General features: G+C 46.7%; 1 protein-coding gene across 1 annotated transcript in view; it reads left to right on the top strand.

Moving 5' to 3' along the window:
- LOC118380878 (integrin alpha-V-like) overlaps positions 1–20,221 on the top strand; it is an 88,293-nt gene that overhangs the window by 42,640 nt on the left and 25,432 nt on the right. The window contains exons 14-22 of the mRNA XM_052492591.1: positions 1,054–1,161; positions 2,072–2,127; positions 4,816–4,970; positions 9,025–9,162; positions 10,556–10,623; positions 10,808–10,955; positions 13,180–13,272; positions 13,477–13,556; positions 18,256–18,336. Coding sequence (XP_052348551.1) covers positions 1,054–1,161; positions 2,072–2,127; positions 4,816–4,970; positions 9,025–9,162; positions 10,556–10,623; positions 10,808–10,955; positions 13,180–13,272; positions 13,477–13,556; positions 18,256–18,336 — 927 coding nt within the window. The remainder of the gene's footprint in view (positions 1–1,053; positions 1,162–2,071; positions 2,128–4,815; positions 4,971–9,024; positions 9,163–10,555; positions 10,624–10,807; positions 10,956–13,179; positions 13,273–13,476; positions 13,557–18,255; positions 18,337–20,221) is intronic.

Below are 20,221 nucleotides of genomic sequence, written 5' to 3'. Positions count from 1 at the left end.
AGCTGTCAGGATAGATCTCCCCCTGTGAACTGTCAGGATAGATCTCCCCCCGTGATCTGTCAGGATAGATCTCCCCCTGTGAGCTGTCAGGATAGATCTCCCCCTGTGAGCTGTCAGGATAGATCTCCCCCGTGAGCTGTCAGGATAGATCTCCCCGTGAGCTGTCAGGATAGATCTCCCCCTGTGATCTGTCAGGATAGATCTCCCCCTGTGAGCTGTCAGGATAGATCTCCCCCTGTGATCTGTCAGGATAGATCTCCCCCTGTGAGCTGTCAGGATAGATCTCCCCCCGTGAGCTGTCAGGATAGATCTCCCCCCGTGAGCTGTCAGGATAGATCTCCCCCCGTGATCTGTCAGGATAGATCTCCCCCTGTGATCTGTCAGGATAGATCTCCCCCCGTGAGTTGTCAGGATAGATCTCCCCCCGTGATCTGTCAGGATAGATCTCCCCCTGTGAGCTGTCAGGATAGATCTCCCCCTGTGATCTGTCAGGATAGATCTCCCCCTGTGATCTGTCAGGATAGATCTCCCCCTGTGAGCTGTCAGGATAGATCTCCCCCTGTGATCTGTCAGGATAGATCTCCCCCTGTGATCTGTCAGGATAGATCTCCCCCTGTGATCTGTCAGGATAGATCTCCCCCTGTGAGCTGTCAGGATAGATCTCCCCCTGTGATCTGTCAGGATAGATCTCCCCCTGTGATCTGTCAGGATAGATCTCCCCCTGGGCTTTTAGAAGTCTTCCATAAAAAAAGGAAAGAAGACAGCAGCACCTTTCGACCTTAGTCTCAACATGTGTCCCAAATTGCGCCCTATGGACCCTGGTCTAAAGTAGTGCACTATAAAGGGAATAGTGTGCCATTTTAGGGGACAGAGGGGACACGGTGGCTATAGCTTCAGACTTACCCCACACCCTATTCGTTACACATAGTGCTCTATAAAGGGAAAAGGGTGCCCGTTTGGGCCGCAGGGTTCATGGATGCTTTCCTTTTGTCGGAGGTTGCGCTGTGCTCACCGCTGTTGTTTATGGTCTGACCTCTGACCTTTGATCCCCAGGGCCCGGCCGGTCATCAGTGTTAACGCCACCTTGGACATCAGCCCTCAGATCCTCAACCCACAGGATAGGAACTGCAAACTGCTTGACCATGACACACCGGTGTCCTGGTGCGTGACACACAGATTTTCACTTTCTTATGAGAGAAAATATGAATGTCTCTGTGCGATGCATTGGTTGGGGGTGGGTCTTCATTGGCTACACAGGTTGGGGGTGGGTCTTCATTGGCTACACAGGTTGGGGGGGTGGGGGTGGGTCTTCATTGGCTACACAGGTTGGAGGTGGGTCTTCATTGGCTACACAGGTTGGGGGGTGGGGGTGGGTCTTCATTGGCTACACAGGTTGGGGGTTGGGGGTGGGTCTTCATTGGCTACACAGGTTGGGGGTGGGGGTGGGTCTTCATTGGCTACACAGGTTGGGGGGTTGGGGGTGGGTCTTCATTGGCTACACAGGTTGGGGGGGTGGGGGTGGGTCTTCATTAGCTACACAGTCCACACAGTGTATTAGCAAGTTACACTTGCAAGCCTTTGTTTGAGAAGAACTATATGTTAATATGGCATACTCTTGTTCTCCCTTTGTGCTGTTTGTAACACACACAAACTTCCTGTCTGGTAACCTCATGTTTAAACTGTTCAGACAGACTTCCTGTCTGGTAACCTCATGTTTAAACTGTACAGACAGACTTCCTGTCTGGTAACCTCATGTTTAAACTGTACAGACAGACTTCCTGCCTGGTAACATCATGTTTAAACTGTTCAGACAGACTTCCTGTCTGGTAATCCCATGTTTAAACTGTACAGACAGACTTCCTGTCTGGTAACCTCATGTTTAAACTGTACACACAGAGAACACTGTGGCCCGCAGAGAACACTGTGGCCCGCAGAGAACACTGTGGCCCGCAGAGAACTCTGTGGCCCGTAGGGAACACTATTAGTGCTTTTAGAGTTGGATTTCAATTGTTTTCAGTTGTGTCTACGAGATGTAAGTACATGGCGATTTATTTATTGTGTCTCCCCTCAGTTTCAAAGTGAAGTACTGTGTGAAGGCGAGTGGGAGAAGCGCCCCAGCCTCACTGAGTGAGTATCTGAAGGACATCTACTTCTTTACACTACATTGGATCCCTACGGGGGCTCTCTGCTACGCAACAAACGCCACTTTAGACAAAGTTGTCTAGTTGTCCTCCAGCTGTACTTACAGAGAACTCTCCTTTACGGTCACAAAAAAACGCAGCTATCCGTCTCCCTCTATTTCTCTGAAACAGCGATGCATCCCAAATGCCACCCTAATTCCCTACATAGTGCACTACCTTTTGACCTGAGCCCTATGGACCCTGGTTAAAAGTAGTGCACTACCTTTTGACCTGAGCCCTATGGACCCTGGTTAAAAGTAGTGCACTACCTTTTGACCTGAGCCCTATGGACCCTGGTTAAAAGTAGTGCACTACCTTTTGACCTGAGCCCTATGGACCCTGGTTAAAAGTAGTGCACTACCTTTTGACCTGAGCCCTATGGACCCTGGTTAAAAGTAGTGCACTACCTTTTGACCTGAGCCCTATGGACCCTGGTTAAAAGTAGTGCACTATAAAGAGAACAGGGTGCCATTTGGGACACATCACCGTGGCAACAGAACCACGGCTCACCTCTTGTCTCTGTATAAAGACATCCTGTCTGGCTGGACTAAGTCTGTTACCCAGCCTGTTAAGAGTACAGCTTCAGGCTAGTAAGTGTGAGCTCAGCTCCGTTCCCAGTAGGACAGCCTGCTGTGTGGTGTAAGGTTTTTAAAAGCCTCCATCTGGCTTTGCATCAGTTACATGGCAACACGCTCGGTCTGTCTGTCTTTGTCTCTGTGTGTGTAATGGCTCCCAGACTCTGGGCCGTGTTCATTAGGGCACACTGTAGCAAAACGTTTTGCAACAGAAATGAAAACGTACATTTCTTATTGGACAAGTTCAGATAGCCCCATTCCTGTTTCAGTTGAGTCTTTTTTCTAATGAGTAGGACCCAGCGCCACATGGGAGAGCACAGACGACGCTCCCAATTCATTATTTCTCGAGAGGCCTTTGAACTTCTGCTCATGTCCCCCCGACTCCCATCAAATGGGTAGTGTTGCAGGAAACTAGAAACGTATATTCTATTAGCTACTGTTGCAGGAAACTAGAACCGTCTTATTCTATTAGCTACTGTTGCAGGAAACTAGAACCGTCTTATTCTATTAGCTACTGTTGCAGGAAACTAGAACCGTCTTCTTGTTCTCATAGCTACTGTTGCAGGAAACTAGAACCGTCTTATTCTATTAGCTACTGTTGCAGGAAACTAGAACCGTCTATTCTATTAGCTACTGTTGCAGGAAACTAGAACCGTCTATTCTATTAGCTACTGTTGCAGGAAACTAGAACCGTCTTATTCTATTAGCTACTGTTGCAGGAAACTAGAACCGTCTTATTCTATTAGCTACTGTTGCAGGAAACTAGAACCGTCTTCTTGCTACTGTACGAAGCAAGAGGATCAAATAGCTGTGTTTTTGTGGTCAGAAAAAGGAGAGTTCTCGATAAGGAACCTACAGCTGGTCTAAAGTGGAGATGTAAACTCTGTGCCATCTGTTCGTCTTATGATGTGTGTCTTTTTGGAAATTAGTGATTTCCCCCTGAAAGCATTGCTCATATCACAACTGATGCCATTACTGTTAGAACTATCGCTCAGTGACTGTTAGAACTATCGCTCAGTGACTGTTAGAACTATCGCTCAGTGACTGTTAGAACTATCGCTCAGTGACTGTTAGAACTATCGCTCGGTGACTGTTAGAACTATCGCTCGGTGACTGTTAGAACTATCGCTCGGTGACTGTTAGAACTATCGCTCAGTGACTGTTAGAACTATCGCTCAGTGACTGTTAGAACTATCGCTCAGTGACTGTTAGAACTATCGCTCAGTGACTGTTAGAAACTATGACTGTTAGAACTATCGCTCAGTGACTGTTAGAACTATCGCTCAGTGACTGTTAGAAACTCAGTGACTGTTAGAACTATCGCTCAGTGACTGTTAGAACTACTGACTTTTAGAACTATCGCTCGGTGACTGTTAGAACTAGTGACTGTTAGAACTATCGCTCAGTGACTGTTAGAACTATCGCTCGGTGACTGTTAGAACTATCGCTCAGTGACTGTTAGAACTATCGCTCAGTGACTGTTAGAACTATCGCTCAGTGACTGTTAGAACTATCGCTCAGTGACTGTTAGAACTATCGCTCAGTGACTGTTAGAACTATCGCTCAGTGACGGTTAGAACTATCGCTCGGTGACTGTTAGAACTATCGCTCGGTGACTGTTAGAACTATCGCTCGGTGACTGTTAGAACTATCGCTCGGTGACTGTTAGAACTATCGCTCGGTGACTGTTAGAACTATCGCTCGGTGACTGTTAGAACTATCGCTCAGTGACTGTTAGAACTATCGCTCAGTGACTGTTAGAACTATCGCTCAGTGACTGTTAGAACTATCGCTCAGTGACTGTTAGAACTATCTCTCAGTGACTGTTAGAACTATCGCTCAGTGACTGTTAGAACTATCTCTCAGTGACTGTTAGAACTATCTCTCAGTGACTGTTAGAACTATCTCTCAGTGACTGTTAGAACTATCTCTCAGTGACTGTTAGAACTATCGCTCGGTGACTGTTAGAACTATCGCTCAGTGACTGTTAGAACTATCGCTCAGTGACTGTTAGCTAGTTAGTCCCGGCCTCATTGTCAGTCAGTCTGTGTCCTTGTCAGAGTTCCAGGTTGACCTGGTGTTGGACAAACACAAACACAAGGGGGCGACAAAGAGAGTTCTGTTCCTCCACGGCAAGACATCCCGGTACACCAAGAACATGACGGTCAGCAACGGCCGAGGACCAGCCTGCGAGGAGCAAGAAGCCTTTCTCATAGTGAGTTGTCCGAAGGAAATGGACCATCCCTTAACAAGACCCCCTCATATGATCTGAGAGGATAGGACAATATACCCTTCAATATACCCATTTTTTTTCAGATCTCCAGAAGTGTGTAGGGGCTAGGAATTGGTTTGGAATTAGGAGACAGTTTCATCCTGTGAACTTTAGGCATTGATTCTGTATGCAGTGTGTTTTTGTTCATGGATTCTTGTTGCTCTAGCGTTTCCATGTGTAGAAGTTACTAAACCACAACCCTCTGCTCTGTAGGATGACTAGTTACTAAACCACAACCCTCTGTAGGATGACTAGTTACTAAACCACAATCCTCTGTAGGATGACTAGTTACTAAACCACAACCCTCTGCTCTGTAGGATGACTAGTTACTAAACCACAACCCTCTGTAGGATGACTAGTTACTAAACCACAACCCTCTGCTATGTAGGATGACTAGTTACTAAACCACAACCCTCTGCTCTGTAGGATGACTAGTTACTAAACCACAACCCTCTGTAGGATGACTAGTTACTAAACCACAACCCTCTGCTATGTAGGATGACTAGTTACTAAACCACAACCCTCTGCTCTGTAGGATGACTAGTTACTAAACCGCAACCCTCTGTGGGATGGATGACTAGTTACTAAACCACAACCCTCTGTAGGATGACTAGTTACTAAACCACAACCCTCTGTAGGATGACTAGTTACTAAACCACAACCCTCTGTAGGATGACTAGTTACTAAACCACAACCCTCTGTAGGATGACTAGTTACTAAACCACAACCCTCTGTAGGATGACTAGTTAATAAACCACAACCCTCTGTAGGATGACTAGTTACTAAACCACAACCCTCTGTAGGATGACTAGTTACTAAACCACAACCCTCTGTAGGATGACTTGTTACTAAACCACAACCCTCTGTAGGATGACTAGTTACTAAACCACAACCCTCTGCTCTGTAGGATGACTAGTTACTAAACCACAACCCTCTGTAGGATGACTAGTTACTAAACCACAACCCTCTGCTCTGTAGGATGACTAGTTACTAAACCACAACCCTCTGTAGGATGACTAGTTACTAAACCACAACCCTCTGTAGGATGACTAGTTACTAAACCACAACCCTCTGTAGGATGACTAGTTACTAAACCACAACCCTCTGTAGGATGACTAGTTACTGAACCACAACCCTCTGTAGGATGACTAGTTACTAAACCACAACCCTCTGTAGGATGACTAGTTACTAAACCACAACCCTCTGTAGGATGACTAGTTACTAAACCACAACCCTCTGTAGGATGACTAGTTACTAAACCACAACCCTCTGCTCTGTAGGATGACTAGTTACTAAACCACAGCCCTCTGTAGGATGACTAGGTACTAAACCACAACCCTCTGTAGGATGACTAGTTACTAAACCACAACCCTCTGTAGGATGACTAGTTACTAAACCACAACCCTCTCTAGGATGACTAGTTACTAAACCACAACCCTCTGCTCTGTAGGATGACTAGTTACTAAACCACAACCCTCTGCTCTGTAGGATGACTAGTTACTAAACCACAACCCTCTGCTCTGTAGGATGACTAGTTACTAAACCACAACCCTCTGTAGGATGACTAGTTACTAAACCACAACCCTCTGTAGGATGACTAGTTACTAAACCACAACCCTCTGTAGGATGACTAGTTACTAAACCACAACCCTCTGCTCTGTAGGATGACTAGTTACTAAACCACAACCCTCTGTAGGATGACTAGTTACTAAACCGCAACCCTCTGTAGGATGACTAGTTACTAAACCACAACCCTCTGTAGAATGACTAGTTACTAAACCACAACCCTCTGTAGGATGACTAGTTACTAAACCACAACCCTCTGTAGGATGACTAGTTACTAAACCACAACCCTCTGCTCTGTAGGATGAGTAGTTACTAAACCACAACCCTCTGTAGGATGACTAGTTACTAAACCACAACCCTCTGTAGGATGACTAGTTACTAAACCACAACCCTCTGTAGGATGACTAGTTACTAAACCACAACCCTCTGTAGGATGACTAGTTACTAAACCACAACCCTCTGCTCTGTAGGATGACTAGTTACTAAACCACAACCCTCTGCTCTGCAGGATGACTAGGTACTAAACCACAACCCTCTGTAGGATGACTAGTTACTAAACCACAACCCTCTGTAGGATGACTAGTTACTAAACCACAACCCTCTGTAGGATGACTAGTTACTAAACCACAACCCTCTGTAGGATGACTAGTTACTAAACCACAACCCTCTGTAGGATGACTAGTTACTAAACCACAACCCTCTGTAGGATGACTAGTTACTAAACCACAACCCTCTGTAGGATGACTAGTTACTAAACCACAACCCTCTGCTCTGTAGGATGACTAGTTACTAAACCACAACCCTCTGCTCTGCAGGATGACTAGGTACTAAACCACAACCCTCTGTAGGATGACTAGTTACTAAACCACAACCCTCTGTAGGATGACTAGTTACTAAACCACAACCCTCTGCTCTGTAGGATGACTAGTTACTAAACCACAACCCTCTGCTCTGCAGGATGACTAGGTACTAAACCACAACCCTCTGCAGGATGACTAGGTACTAAACCACAACCCTCTGTAGGATGACTAGTTACTAAACCACAACCCTCTGCTCTGTAGGATGAGTAGTTACTAAACCACAACCCTCTGTAGGATGACTAGTTACTAAACCACAACCCTCTGTAGGATGACTAGTTACTAAACCACAACCCTCTGTAGGATGACTAGTTACTAAACCACAACCCTCTGTAGGATGACTAGTTACTAAACCACAACCCTCTGTAGGATGACTAGTTACTAAACCACAACCCTCTGTAGGATGACTAGTTACTAAACCACAACCCTCTGCTCTGTAGGATGACTAGTTACTAAACCACAACCCTCTGTAGGATGACTAGTTACTAAACCGCAACCCTCTGTAGGATGACTAGTTACTAAACCACAACCCTCTGTAGAATGACTAGTTACTAAACCACAACCCTCTGTAGGATGACTAGTTACTAAACCACAACCCTCTGTAGGATGACTAGTTACTAAACCACAACCCTCTGCTCTGTAGGATGAGTAGTTACTAAACCACAACCCTCTGTAGGATGACTAGTTACTAAACCACAACCCTCTGTAGGATGACTAGTTACTAAACCACAACCCTCTGTAGGATGACTAGTTACTAAACCACAACCCTCTGTAGGATGACTAGTTACTAAACCACAACCCTCTGCTCTGTAGGATGACTAGTTACTAAACCACAACCCTCTGCTCTGCAGGATGACTAGGTACTAAACCACAACCCTCTGTAGGATGACTAGTTACTAAACCACAACCCTCTGTAGGATGACTAGTTACTAAACCACAACCCTCTGTAGGATGACTAGTTACTAAACCACAACCCTCTGTAGGATGACTAGTTACTAAACCACAACCCTCTGTAGGATGACTAGTTACTAAACCACAACCCTCTGTAGGATGACTAGTTACTAAACCACAACCCTCTGTAGGATGACTAGTTACTAAACCACAACCCTCTGCTCTGTAGGATGACTAGTTACTAAACCACAACCCTCTGCTCTGCAGGATGACTAGGTACTAAACCACAACCCTCTGTAGGATGACTAGTTACTAAACCACAACCCTCTGTAGGATGACTAGTTACTAAACCACAACCCTCTGCTCTGTAGGATGACTAGTTACTAAACCACAACCCTCTGCACTGCAGGATGACTAGGTACTAAACCACAACCCTCTGCAGGATGACTAGGTACTAAACCACAACCCTCTGTAGGATGACTAGTTACTAAACCACAACCCTCTGCTCTGTAGGATGAGTAGTTACTAAACCACAACCCTCTGTAGGATGACTAGTTACTAAACCACAACCCTCTGTAGGATGACTAGTTACTAAACCACAACCCTCTGTAGGATGACTAGTTACTAAACCACAACCCTCTGTAGGATGACTAGTTACTAAACCACAACCCTCTGCTCTGCAGGACGACTCTGAGTTCCGGGATAAGATCACTCCCATCTCTGTGTTCATGGAGTTTAGTCTGGACTACCAGCAGGCTGCAGATAAGACCGGCCTACTGCCCATCCTGGACCAGTCTACGCCCACCAACATCTCCAAACAGGTACCGCTTTACCTAAGGCTTCGTCCCAAATGGCACCCTATGCCCTATATAGTGCACTACTTTTAATCAGATCCCTATGAGTCCTGGTCTAAAGTAGTGCACTATATAGGGAATACCGTTCCAAAACTTTACATTTTGCAACTAAATCAAGCGTTCCTATTGGACAAATTTAGCTAGGTCCCTCCCCGTTCTGTTCCGTTTGCTTCCGTTTTTTAAAGAAACATTTTGCGACAGAATCGTGGGGATGGGATCAGGGACACCCCTGATCATCCTCACAGTTCGCTTTCTCAGCAGACACATACAGCGTCGTCACTTTGTTCGTTGTAGAATTCCTTCTCGCATCTTCGCTCTCTCCTCCTCTCACCTTTTCCCTTGGCTTGTGGACTTTAGTGTACGACACAACAGCCGTCTGTGACCAGGCACAAACACCCCTCCAAGCCAAAGCTTCTTACCATAACCGCTAACCTTTTACACAGCTTACGTTATAGCCAACAAGCTAACGTGTTAGTAAAACAATCCAATCTGTGTGTACAATTACTCAGTACAGTGTACAGCAAGCAGTTTAGCAGTTACATCGCCTGGTAAATTAATAAAACCAAAAGCTTACCTTGACTTAGAAGATTTCCTGTGTTGGATAGCTTTAGCCAGCTAGCTAGCGAACGTCAATAGCATTCCTCTCTGTTTGAGTCAGGTTGTTGAGTAGGCTAAATTAGCTGCATTAGCTAAGGAAGCGAAAGGTAAACTAAGAAGAAAAATACAATGAAATATAGCTCTCTTTCTGCTGAATCTCCTTAATTTAGTTTATTTTATTTTTTTGTTTAACTTCAACTAATTGTCTTTCTCTCACTTTGAGTCAACTACTCACCACATTTTATACACTGCAGTGCTAGCTGTAGCTGTAACTTATGCTTTCAGTACTAGATTAATTCTCTGATCCTTTGATTGGGTGGACAACATGTCAGTTCATGGTTGGAGGACGTCCTCCGGAAGTTGTCATAATTACTGTGTAAGTCTATGGAAGGGGGTTGTGAACTACGAGCCTCCTAGGTTTTGTATTGAAGTCAATGTACCCAGAGGAGGACGGAAGCTAGCTGTCCTCCGGTTACACCACGGTGCTACCTAACAGAGTGCTGTTGAGGCTACTGTAGACCTTCATTGCAAAACATTGTGTGTTTTAATCAATTACTTGGATGATGTGAATATATTCAGTATAGTTTTATCTTTTAAAAGGATAACTTTTTTTAAATGTTTCACTATTTTTTATGAAATCCACTGAGGAGGATGGTCCTCCCCTTCCTCCTCTGTTGGAGCCTCCTCTGGTTGAGTGGTGAGGGATGGGTAAAGTTTTTTTTGGGGGGTAAACAAACTGTCTACTTGGGACAATATTTTTCAGGCCCATATCCTACTGGACTGTGGAGATGACAACATCTGCAAGCCAGACCTCAAGCTGTCTGTAGTGAGGTGAGTGGTCCTCCTCTTTCAGTATATAAGGCTATGAGGACTAACATAGCTAGCCAAGCCCAGCTGTGCTGGCCTAGTTACAGGGAACGTATCATCGCCAGAACAGTGTGGTTCTGGAAACAGTGACGTTGTTCTAGATCTTTTTCCATTAATTGTCTTTTTTTTTTTTTAATTTTACCACAAGTGACCAGAAGGAGATCTACATTGGAGACGATAACCCCTTGACCCTGGAGGTGACCGCGGAGAACCGAGGAGAAGGGGCGTACGAGGCAGAGCTACATGTCTTCATTCCACCCCAGGCTGACTTCACCGGGGTCGTACGCAACAGTGAGGTAGAAACTCTCCTAATGAACTGTGATGGTATGGGTAGGTTGTACCCAACAGTCCGTCATTGTAAATAAGAATTAGTTATTCAACTGACTTGCCTAGTTAAAATAAAGGTTAACTAAAAATGGGTGATTTCCCTCATTGTGTTCCTCCTCTGCATTCCCCTGGTGGCTGTACAGTGGCATTCCCCTGGTGGCTGTACAGTGGCATTCCCCTGGTGGCTGTACAGTGGCATTCCCCTGGTGGCTGTGCAGTGGCATTCCCCTGGTGGCTGTGCAGTGGCATTCCCCTGGTGGCTGTACAGTGGCATTCCCCTGGTGGCTGTGCAGTGGCATTCCCCTGGTGGCTGTGCAGTGGCATTCCCCTGGTGGCTGTACAGTGGCATTCCCCTGGTGGCTGTACAGTGGCATTCCCTGGTGGCTGTACAGTGGCATTCCCTGGTGGCTGTGCAGTGGCATTCCCCTGGTGGCTGTGCAGTGGCATTCCCCTGGTGGCTGTGCAGTGGCATTCCCCTGGTGGCTGTACAGTGGCATTCCCCTGGTGGCTGTACAGTGGCATTCCCCTGGTGGCTGTACAGTGGCATTCCCCTGGTGGCTGTACAGTGGCATTCCCCTGGTGGCTGTACAGTGGCATTCCCCTGGTGGCTGTACAGTGGCATTCCCCTGGTGGCTGTACAGTGGCATTCCCCTGGTGGCTGTACAGTGGCATTCCCCTGGTGGCTGTACAGTGGCATTCCCCTGGTGGCTGTACAGTGGCATTCCCCTGGTGGCTGTACAGTGGCATTCCCCTGGTGGCTGTACAGTGGTGGTGGTTAAGTTACTCATTTGATAGACTCTCACCGTTGATTAACTTTTTATTTATTTTTATTAATTTAACCTTTATTTAACTAGACGAGTCAGTTGAAGAACAAATTCTTATTTACAATGATGGCCTAGGAACAGTGGGGTTAACTGCCTTGTTCAGGGGCAGAACGACAGATTTTTTACTTTGTCAGCTCGGGGGATTCGATCTTGCAACCTTTCGGTTACTAGTCCAACGTTCTAACCACTAGGCTACGCTGCCACCCCTACACTCTAACCACTAGGCTACGCTGCCACCTCTACACTCTAACCACTAGGCTACGCTGCCACCTCTACACTCTAACCACTAGGCTACCTGCCAGCTCTACACTCTAACCACTAGTCTACCCTGCCACCTCTACACTCTAACCGCTAGGCTACCCTGCCACCTCTACACTCTAACCACTAGGCTACCCTGCCACCTCTACACTCTAACCACTAGGCTACCCTGCCACCTCTACACTCTAACCACTAGGCTACGCTGCCGCCTCTACACTCTAACCACTAGGCTACCTGCCACCTCTACACTCTAACCACTAGTCTACCCTGCCACCTCTACACTCTAACCACTAGGCTACGCTGCCACCTCTACACTCTAACCACTAGGCTACCCTGCCCCCTCTACACTCTAACCACTAGGCTACCTCTACACTCTAACCACTAGGCTACCTCTACACTCTAACCACTAGGCTACGCTGCCACCTCTACACTCTAACCACTAGTCTACCCTGCCACCTCTACACTCTAACCACTAGGCTACCCTGCCACCTCTACACTCTAACCACTAGTCTACCCTGCCACCTCTACACTCTAACCACTAGGCTACCTGCCACCTCTACACTCTAACCACTAGGCTACGCTGCCGCCTCTACACTCTAACCACTAGGCTACCTGCCAGCTCTACACTCTAACCGCTAGGCTACCTGCCACCTCTACACTCTAACCACTAGGCTACGCTGCCGCCTCTACACTCTAACCACTAGGCTACCCTGCCCCCTCTACACTCTAACCACTAGGCTACCCTGCCCCTCTACACTCTAACCACTAGGCTACCCTGCCACCTCTACACTCTAACCACTAGTCTACCCTGCCACCTCTACACTCTAACCACTAGGCTACGCTGCCACCTCTACACTCTAACCACTAGGCTACCTGCCACCTCTACACTCTAACCACTAGGCTACGCTGCCGCCTCTACACTCTAACCACTAGGCTACCCTGCCTCCCCGTAGACATTATCCACTAGAAATGGTTCTCTGAAGGAATCCTGATGCTAAAATACTAATGGGACATGTTTATTTGTCCAATGACAATACAGCCGTGATGTTATGATGGACGGACACAGCAGTAAAAGCTCAGAAAATACATATTTATTTGTCCCCTTTTCCAGACTCTGTCTAGATTGTCCTGCGCCTACAAGATAGAGAATCAGACCAGGGTGGTGGTGTGTGACCTGGGGAACCCCATGAAAGGAGGAACTAAAGTGAGTGGATGGAGCAGATGGTGACCGTCCTGTTGACCTGAATGAGGGGGGGGGGGATTCCTGTTCTAGGTATTCTGTTTCTATGTCAGGGTGTTGACAGACACCTAGACTGCACCGTGTCACACCGGGTTACTGGTACTTTGTGAATAAATGTGCCTCTGATCAGAGTGACTCACAGTGATCCTGATGTTGTGGTGTTTTCAGGTGCTGGCCGGACTACGTTTCAGCGTCCACCAGCTCTCAGAGCAGGACACGTCTGTGGAGTTTGACCTGCAGATAAAGAGGTAATCCGGGTCGTATGAGAAACTCTTTCTTTTTTTTTTAGGAACTACAATCAGGGTCTCAACTTACTGGTAACAGTTAGAATAGTACAATATTAAAGTAGCAATTTTGTAAATCATCAGCAGTTTTCCTGTTTGTTATTTCAATCAAATGTATTTATACATTACTACATCCATCATCTACATCCATCAACTACATCCTACAAATCAAAATCAAATCAAATGTATTTATAAAGCCCTTCTTACATCAGCTGATATCTCAAAGTGCTGTACAGAAACCCAGCCTAAACCCCCAAACAGCAAAGCAATGCAGGTGTAGAAGCACGGTGGCTAGGAAAAACTCCCTAGAAAGGCCAGAACCTAGGAAGAAACCTAGAGAGGAACCAGGCTATGTGGGGTGGCCAGTCCTCTTCTGGCTGTGCCGGGTGGAGAGGAACCAGGCTATGTGGGGTGGCCAGTCCTCTTCTGGCTGTGCCGGGTGGAGAGGAACCAGGCTATGTGGGGTGGCCAGTCCTCTTCTGGCTGTGCCGGGTGGAGAGGAACCAGGCTATGTGGGGTGGCCAGTCCTCTTCTGGCTGTGCCGGGTGGAGAGGAACCAGGCTATGTGGGGTGGCCAGTCCTCTTCTGGCTGTACTGGGTGGAGAGGAACCAGGCTATGAGGGGTGGCCAGTCCTCTTCTGGCTGTACTGGGTGGAGAGGAACCAGGCTATGTGGGGTGGCCAGTCCTCTTCTGGCTGTGCCGGGTGGAGATTATAACAGAACATGGCCAAGATGTCTAGTAAAGTTTACAGTAATGTCGGATAAAAAAACAAATGACAGGCCTGATGGAAACAAACATTTTCTGTACACTTTCCAAACGTCAACAAAACAAAATACAAGGTGGGATCTTTTTGTGTCCGTAAAATATATTATACGAGAAATGGTGGTGGAAATGCCTTTATGCGCAAATATTAATGTAATAACCATCATAATATCAAATATTAATGTAATAACCATCATAATATCAAATATTAATGTAATAACCATCATAATATCAAATATTAATGTAATAACCATCATAATATCAAAGTAAACTGTGAGACATGTGATGACGTGGTGTGTTGGTCCTCCCACTATGACTGGGGAAACCCATGCAGTTTATCAGGCTACAGATGAAATCCGTTATGATGAACTTCACAGGGTGATGAAAGAGCCCGGCGATGAGCTTGATGCTCCTTTCTGATAAAAATAGATGGTCTAATTTAGGTAACATGGTGATTGACTGCCATTTGACAAAATAATCTTGCTCTTTTGTCCATAATAACCTCATCATGAAGGTAATATGTGCACCCTTGTAGAGAAAGAGAGAAGCCCTTGTAGAGAGAGAAGCCCTTGTAGAGAGAGAGAGAAGCCCTTGTAGAGAGAGAAGCCCTTGTAGAGGGAGTATCCCTTGTAGAGAAAGAGAGAAGCCCTTGTAGAGAGAGAGAAGCCCTTGTAGAGAGAGAGAGAAGCCCTTGTAGAGGGAGTATCCCTTGTAGAGAGAGAGAGAAGCCCTTGTAGAGAGAGAGAAGCCCTTGTAGAGAGAGAGAGAAGCCCTTGTAGAGAGAGAGAGAAGCCCTTGTAGAGAGAGAGAAGCCCTTGTAGAGAGAGAGAAGCCCTTGTAGAGAGAGAGAAGCCCTTGTAGAGAGAGAGAGAAGCCCTTGTAGAGAGAGAGAGAAGCCCTTGTAGAGAGAGAGAGAAGCCCTTGTAGAGAGAGAGAGAAGCCCTTGTAGAGAGAGAGAAGCCCTTGTAGAGAGAGAGAAGCCCTTGTAGAGAGAGAGAAGCCCTTGTAGAGAGAGAGAGAAGCCCTTGTAGAGAGAGAGAGAGAGAGAGAGAGAGAGAAGCCCTTGTAGAGAGCGAGAGAAGCATTGTAGAGTGAGAGAGAGAAGCCCTTGTAGAGTTAGAGAGAGAAGCCCTTGTAGAGAAAGAGAGCGAAGCCCTTGTAGAGTTAGAGAGAGAAGCCCTTGTAGAGAGAGAAGAACCCAATGCCCTTTATGGTTGTGAGGTCTGGGGTCCGCTCACCAACCAATAATTCACAAAATGGGACAAACACCAAATTGAGACTCTGCATGCAGAATGTCGCTAAAATATCCTCCGTGTACAACGTAGAACACCAAATAATGCATGCAGAGCAGAATTAAGCCGATACCCACTAATTATCAAAATCCAGAAAAGAGCCGTTAAATTCTACAACCACCTAAAAGGAAGCGATTCCCAAACCTTCCATAACAAAGCCATCACCTACAGAGAGATGAACCTGGAGAAGAGTCCCCTAAGCAAGCTGGTCCTGGGGCTCTGTTCACAAACACAAACACACCCCACAGAGCCCCAGGACAGCAGCACAATTAGACCCAACCAAATCATGAGAAAACAAAAAGATAATTACTTGACACATTGGAAAGAATTAACAAACAGAACAGCAAGCTAGAATGCTATTTGGCCTGAAACAGAGAGTACACAGTGGCAGAATACCTGACCACTGTGACTGGCCCTAATCAGAGAGTACACAGTGGCAGAATACCTGACCACTGTGACTGACCCTAATCAGAGAGTACACAGTGGCAGAATACCTGACCACTGTGACTGACCCTAAACAGAGAGTACACAGTGGCAGAATACCTGACCACTGTGACTGACCCTAAACAGAGAGTGGCAGAATACCTGTCCACTGTGACTGACCCTAAACAGAGAGGACACAGTGGCAGAATACCTGTCCACTGTGACTGACCCTAAACAGAGAGGACACAGTGGCAGAATACCTGACCACTGTGACTGACCCTAAACAGAGAGTACACAGTGGCTGAATACCTGACCACTGTGACTGACCCTAAACAGAGAGTACACAGTGGCAGAATACCTGTCCACTGTGACTGACCCTAAACAGAGAGGACACAGTGGCAGAATACCTGACCACTGTGACTGACCCTAAACAGAGAGGACACAGCGGCAGAATACCTTACCACTGTGACTGACCCTAAACAGAGAGTACACAGTGGCAGAATACCTGACCACTGTGACTGACTCAAACTTAAGGAAAGCTTTGACTATGTACAGACTCAGTGAGCATAGCCTTGCTATTGAGAAAGGCCGCCGTAGGCAGACATGGCTCTCAAGAGAAGACAGGCTATGTGCTCACTGCCCACAAAATGAGGTGGATACTGAGCTGCACTTCCTGAGTTCCTGCCAAATGTATGACCATATTAGAGAGACATATTTCCCTCAGATCACACAGATCCACAAAGAATTCGAAAACAAATCCAATTTTGATCTACTGGGTGAAATACCACAGTGTGCCATCACAGCAGCAAGATTTATGACCTGTTGCCACAAGAAAAGGGCAACCAGTGAAGAACAAACACCATTGTAAATACAACCCATATTTATGCTTATTTATTTTCCATTTTGTACTTTAACCATTTGCACATCATTACAACAATGTATAGACATAATATTACATTCGAAATGTATTTAATCTTTTGGAACTTCTGTGAGTAATGTTTACTGTTCATTTCACTTTTGTATATTATCTACTTCACTTGCTTGAGTGAGTGAGTGAGTGAGTGAGTGAGTGAGTGAGTGAGTGAGTGAGTGAGTGAGTGAGTGAGTGAGTGAGTGAGTGAGTGAGTGAGTGAGTGAGTGAGTGAGTGAGTGAGCGAGCGAGATGCACTATATAAAGTAGGCTGCCATTTGGGACAGAACCTAAGATGTGTATTTGTGTTCTCCCTGCTTGTATTCAGAGTGGCATTTCAATTACAGAGTAGATGTATCCTGTTGTTGTGAAAACCATTTGGTCTCCTAGCCTCCTGTTTGCCAGGCCCTGAGCTCACACGGGGCTGTCTTTACCATGCCAGGCCCTTAGCTCACACGGGGCTGTCTTTACCATGCCAGGCCCTTAGCTCACACGGGGCTGTCTTTACCATGCCACGCCCTTAGCTCACACGGGGCTGTCTTTACCATGCCAGGCCCTTAGCTCACACGGGGCTGTCTTTACCATGCCAGTCCCTTAGCTCACACGGGGCTGTCTTTACCATGCCAGGCCCTTAGCTCACACGGGGCTGTCTTTACCATGCCAGGCCCTTAGCTCACACGGGGCTGTCTTTACCATGCCAGGCCCTTAGCTCACACGGGGCTGTCTTTACCATGCCAGGCCCTTAGCTCACACGGGGCTGTCTTTACCATGCCAGTCCCTTAGCTCACACGGGGCTGTCTTTACCATGCCAGTCCCTTAGCTCACACGGGGCTGTCTTTACCATGCCAGCCCTTAGGGGCTGTCTTTAGGCCCATGCCAGTCCCTTAGCTCACACGGGGCTGTCTTTACCATGCCAGGCCCTTAGCCAGTCCCTGCCAGGCCCTTAGCCCACGGGGCTGTAGCTCAGCTCACACGGGGCTGTCTTTACCATGCCAGTTGCTTAGCTCACACGGGGCTGTCTTTACACCTGCATTCTGCTCACCAAAGGCATTGTTGAATTGTTCAGAATAGTTTAGCTAAAAACCCACGAGTCTCGTGCTGGAATTGTCTGGGGGAGTTTTTTTTTTAGGCTTTGGCACCACTTTAAAATTCTGGATGCGAGTTACAACATGTATGCAATGGCGCCACCTCGTGGACGTGTGTGTTATAGCATCAACCTGTACTTGTGCACAGTGGTCTTTTTTTATAATAGAAGAATATAATATTGTCTTTCAGTTCCAACCAGTTCAACAACACCAGCAGTCGGGTCCTCAGCATCACAAAGCTGGCTGTCCTTGCCAAGGTGGATATCAGAGGGTATGTGTCTTCTCACTCATTTCAATACCTTCATTATACATTATTTACTAATTTCAATACCTTAATTATACATTATTTACTCATAGGGGCGGCAGCGTAGTCTAGTGGTTAGAGCGTTGGACTAGTAACCGTAAGGTTGCGAGTTCAAACCCCCGAGCTGACAAGGTACAAATCTGTCGTTCTGCCCCTGAACAAGGCAGTTAACCCACTGTTCCCAGGCAGTCATTACAAAAATAAGAATTTGTTCTTAACTGACTTGCCTAGTAAAATAAAGGTGTAAAAAAATTAAGTTAATGAGGCTCAACCCGAGGAGGGACGTTCAGCTGTTTTTGTGTTCTGCCTCAGAAACGTAAGTGTTTATCAAATAAATTTAAAAAATTGTCACATGCACTGATATACAGGGGGGTACCTGTACAGAGTCAATGTGCGGGGGGCACCGGTTAATTGAGGTAGGTAGAGTTATTAACGTGGCTATGCATAGCAGCAGTGTGGGGGGAGGGGGGGGGTAGCCATTTGATTAGATGTTCAGGAGTCTTATGGCTTGGGGGTAGAAGCTATTTAGAAGCCTCTTGGACCTAGACTTCGCGCTCCGGTACCGCTTGCCGTGCCGTAGCAGAGAGAACAGTCTATGACTGGGGTGGCTGGAGTCTTCAACAGTTTTGAGGGCCTTCCTCTGACACCGCCTGGTATAGAGGTCCTGGATGGCAGGAAGCTTGGCCCCGGTGATGTATCACAGGAGAGTTTAGCCTGGTTTGCTTCTGTAAACAGACAGACTGGGGAATGAACGAGGCATAAATAGTAAGCCGCGACAGATGTAGAGACGGTACCCATGTGTTACCTCTACCATCTCAGTAGAGACAGTACCCATGTGTTACCTCTACCACCTCAGTAGAGACAGTACCCATGTGTTACCTCTACCATCTCAGTAGAGACAGTACCCATGTGTTACCTCTACCATCTCAGTAGAGACAGTACCCATGTGTTACCTCTACCATCTCAGTAGAGACAGTACCCATGTGTTACCTCTACCATCTCAGTAGAGACAGTACCCATGTGTTACCTCTACCATCTCAGTAGAGACAGTACCCATGTGTTACCTCTACCATCTCAGTAGAGACAGTACCCATGTGTTACCTCTACCATCTCAGTAGAGACAGTACCCATGTGTTACCTCTACCACCTCAGTAGAGACAGTACCCATGTGTTACCTCTACCACCTCAGTAGAGACAGTACCCATGTGTTACCTCTACCATCTCAGTAGAGACAGTACCCATGTGTTACCTCTACCACCTCAGTAGAGACAGTACCCATGTGTTACCTCTACCACCTCAGTAGAGACAGTACCCATGTGTTACCTCTACCAGCTCAGTAGAGACAGTACCCATGTGTTACCTCTACCATCTCAGTAGAGACAGTACCCATGTGTTACCTCTACCAGCTCAGTAGAGACAGTACCCATGTGTTACCTCTACCATCTCAGTAGAGACAGTACCCATGTGTTACCATCTCAGTAGAGACAGTACCCATGTGTTACCTCTACCAGCTCAGTAGAGACAGTACCCATGTGTTACCTCTACCACCTCAGTAGAGACAGTACCCATGTGTTACCTCTACCATGTGTTACCTCTACCAGCTCAGTAGAGACAGTACCCATGTGTTACCTCTACCACCTCAGTAGAGACAGTACCCATGTGTTACCTCTACCATCTCAGTAGAGACAGTACCCATGTGTTACCTCTACCACCTCAGTAGAGACAGTACCCATGTGTTACCTCTACCACCTCAGTAGAGACAGTACCCATGTGTTACCTCTACCATCTCAGTAGAGACAGTACCCATGTGTTACCTCTACCATCTCAGTAGAGACAGTACCCATGTGTTACC

Source organism: Oncorhynchus keta, chromosome 34, assembly GCF_023373465.1.
Source record: "Oncorhynchus keta strain PuntledgeMale-10-30-2019 chromosome 34, Oket_V2, whole genome shotgun sequence".
NCBI lineage: Eukaryota > Metazoa > Chordata > Actinopteri > Salmoniformes > Salmonidae > Oncorhynchus > Oncorhynchus keta.
Note: the sequence above shows the minus strand (reverse complement) of the source record. Positions and strands in the feature narration are given on the sequence as shown.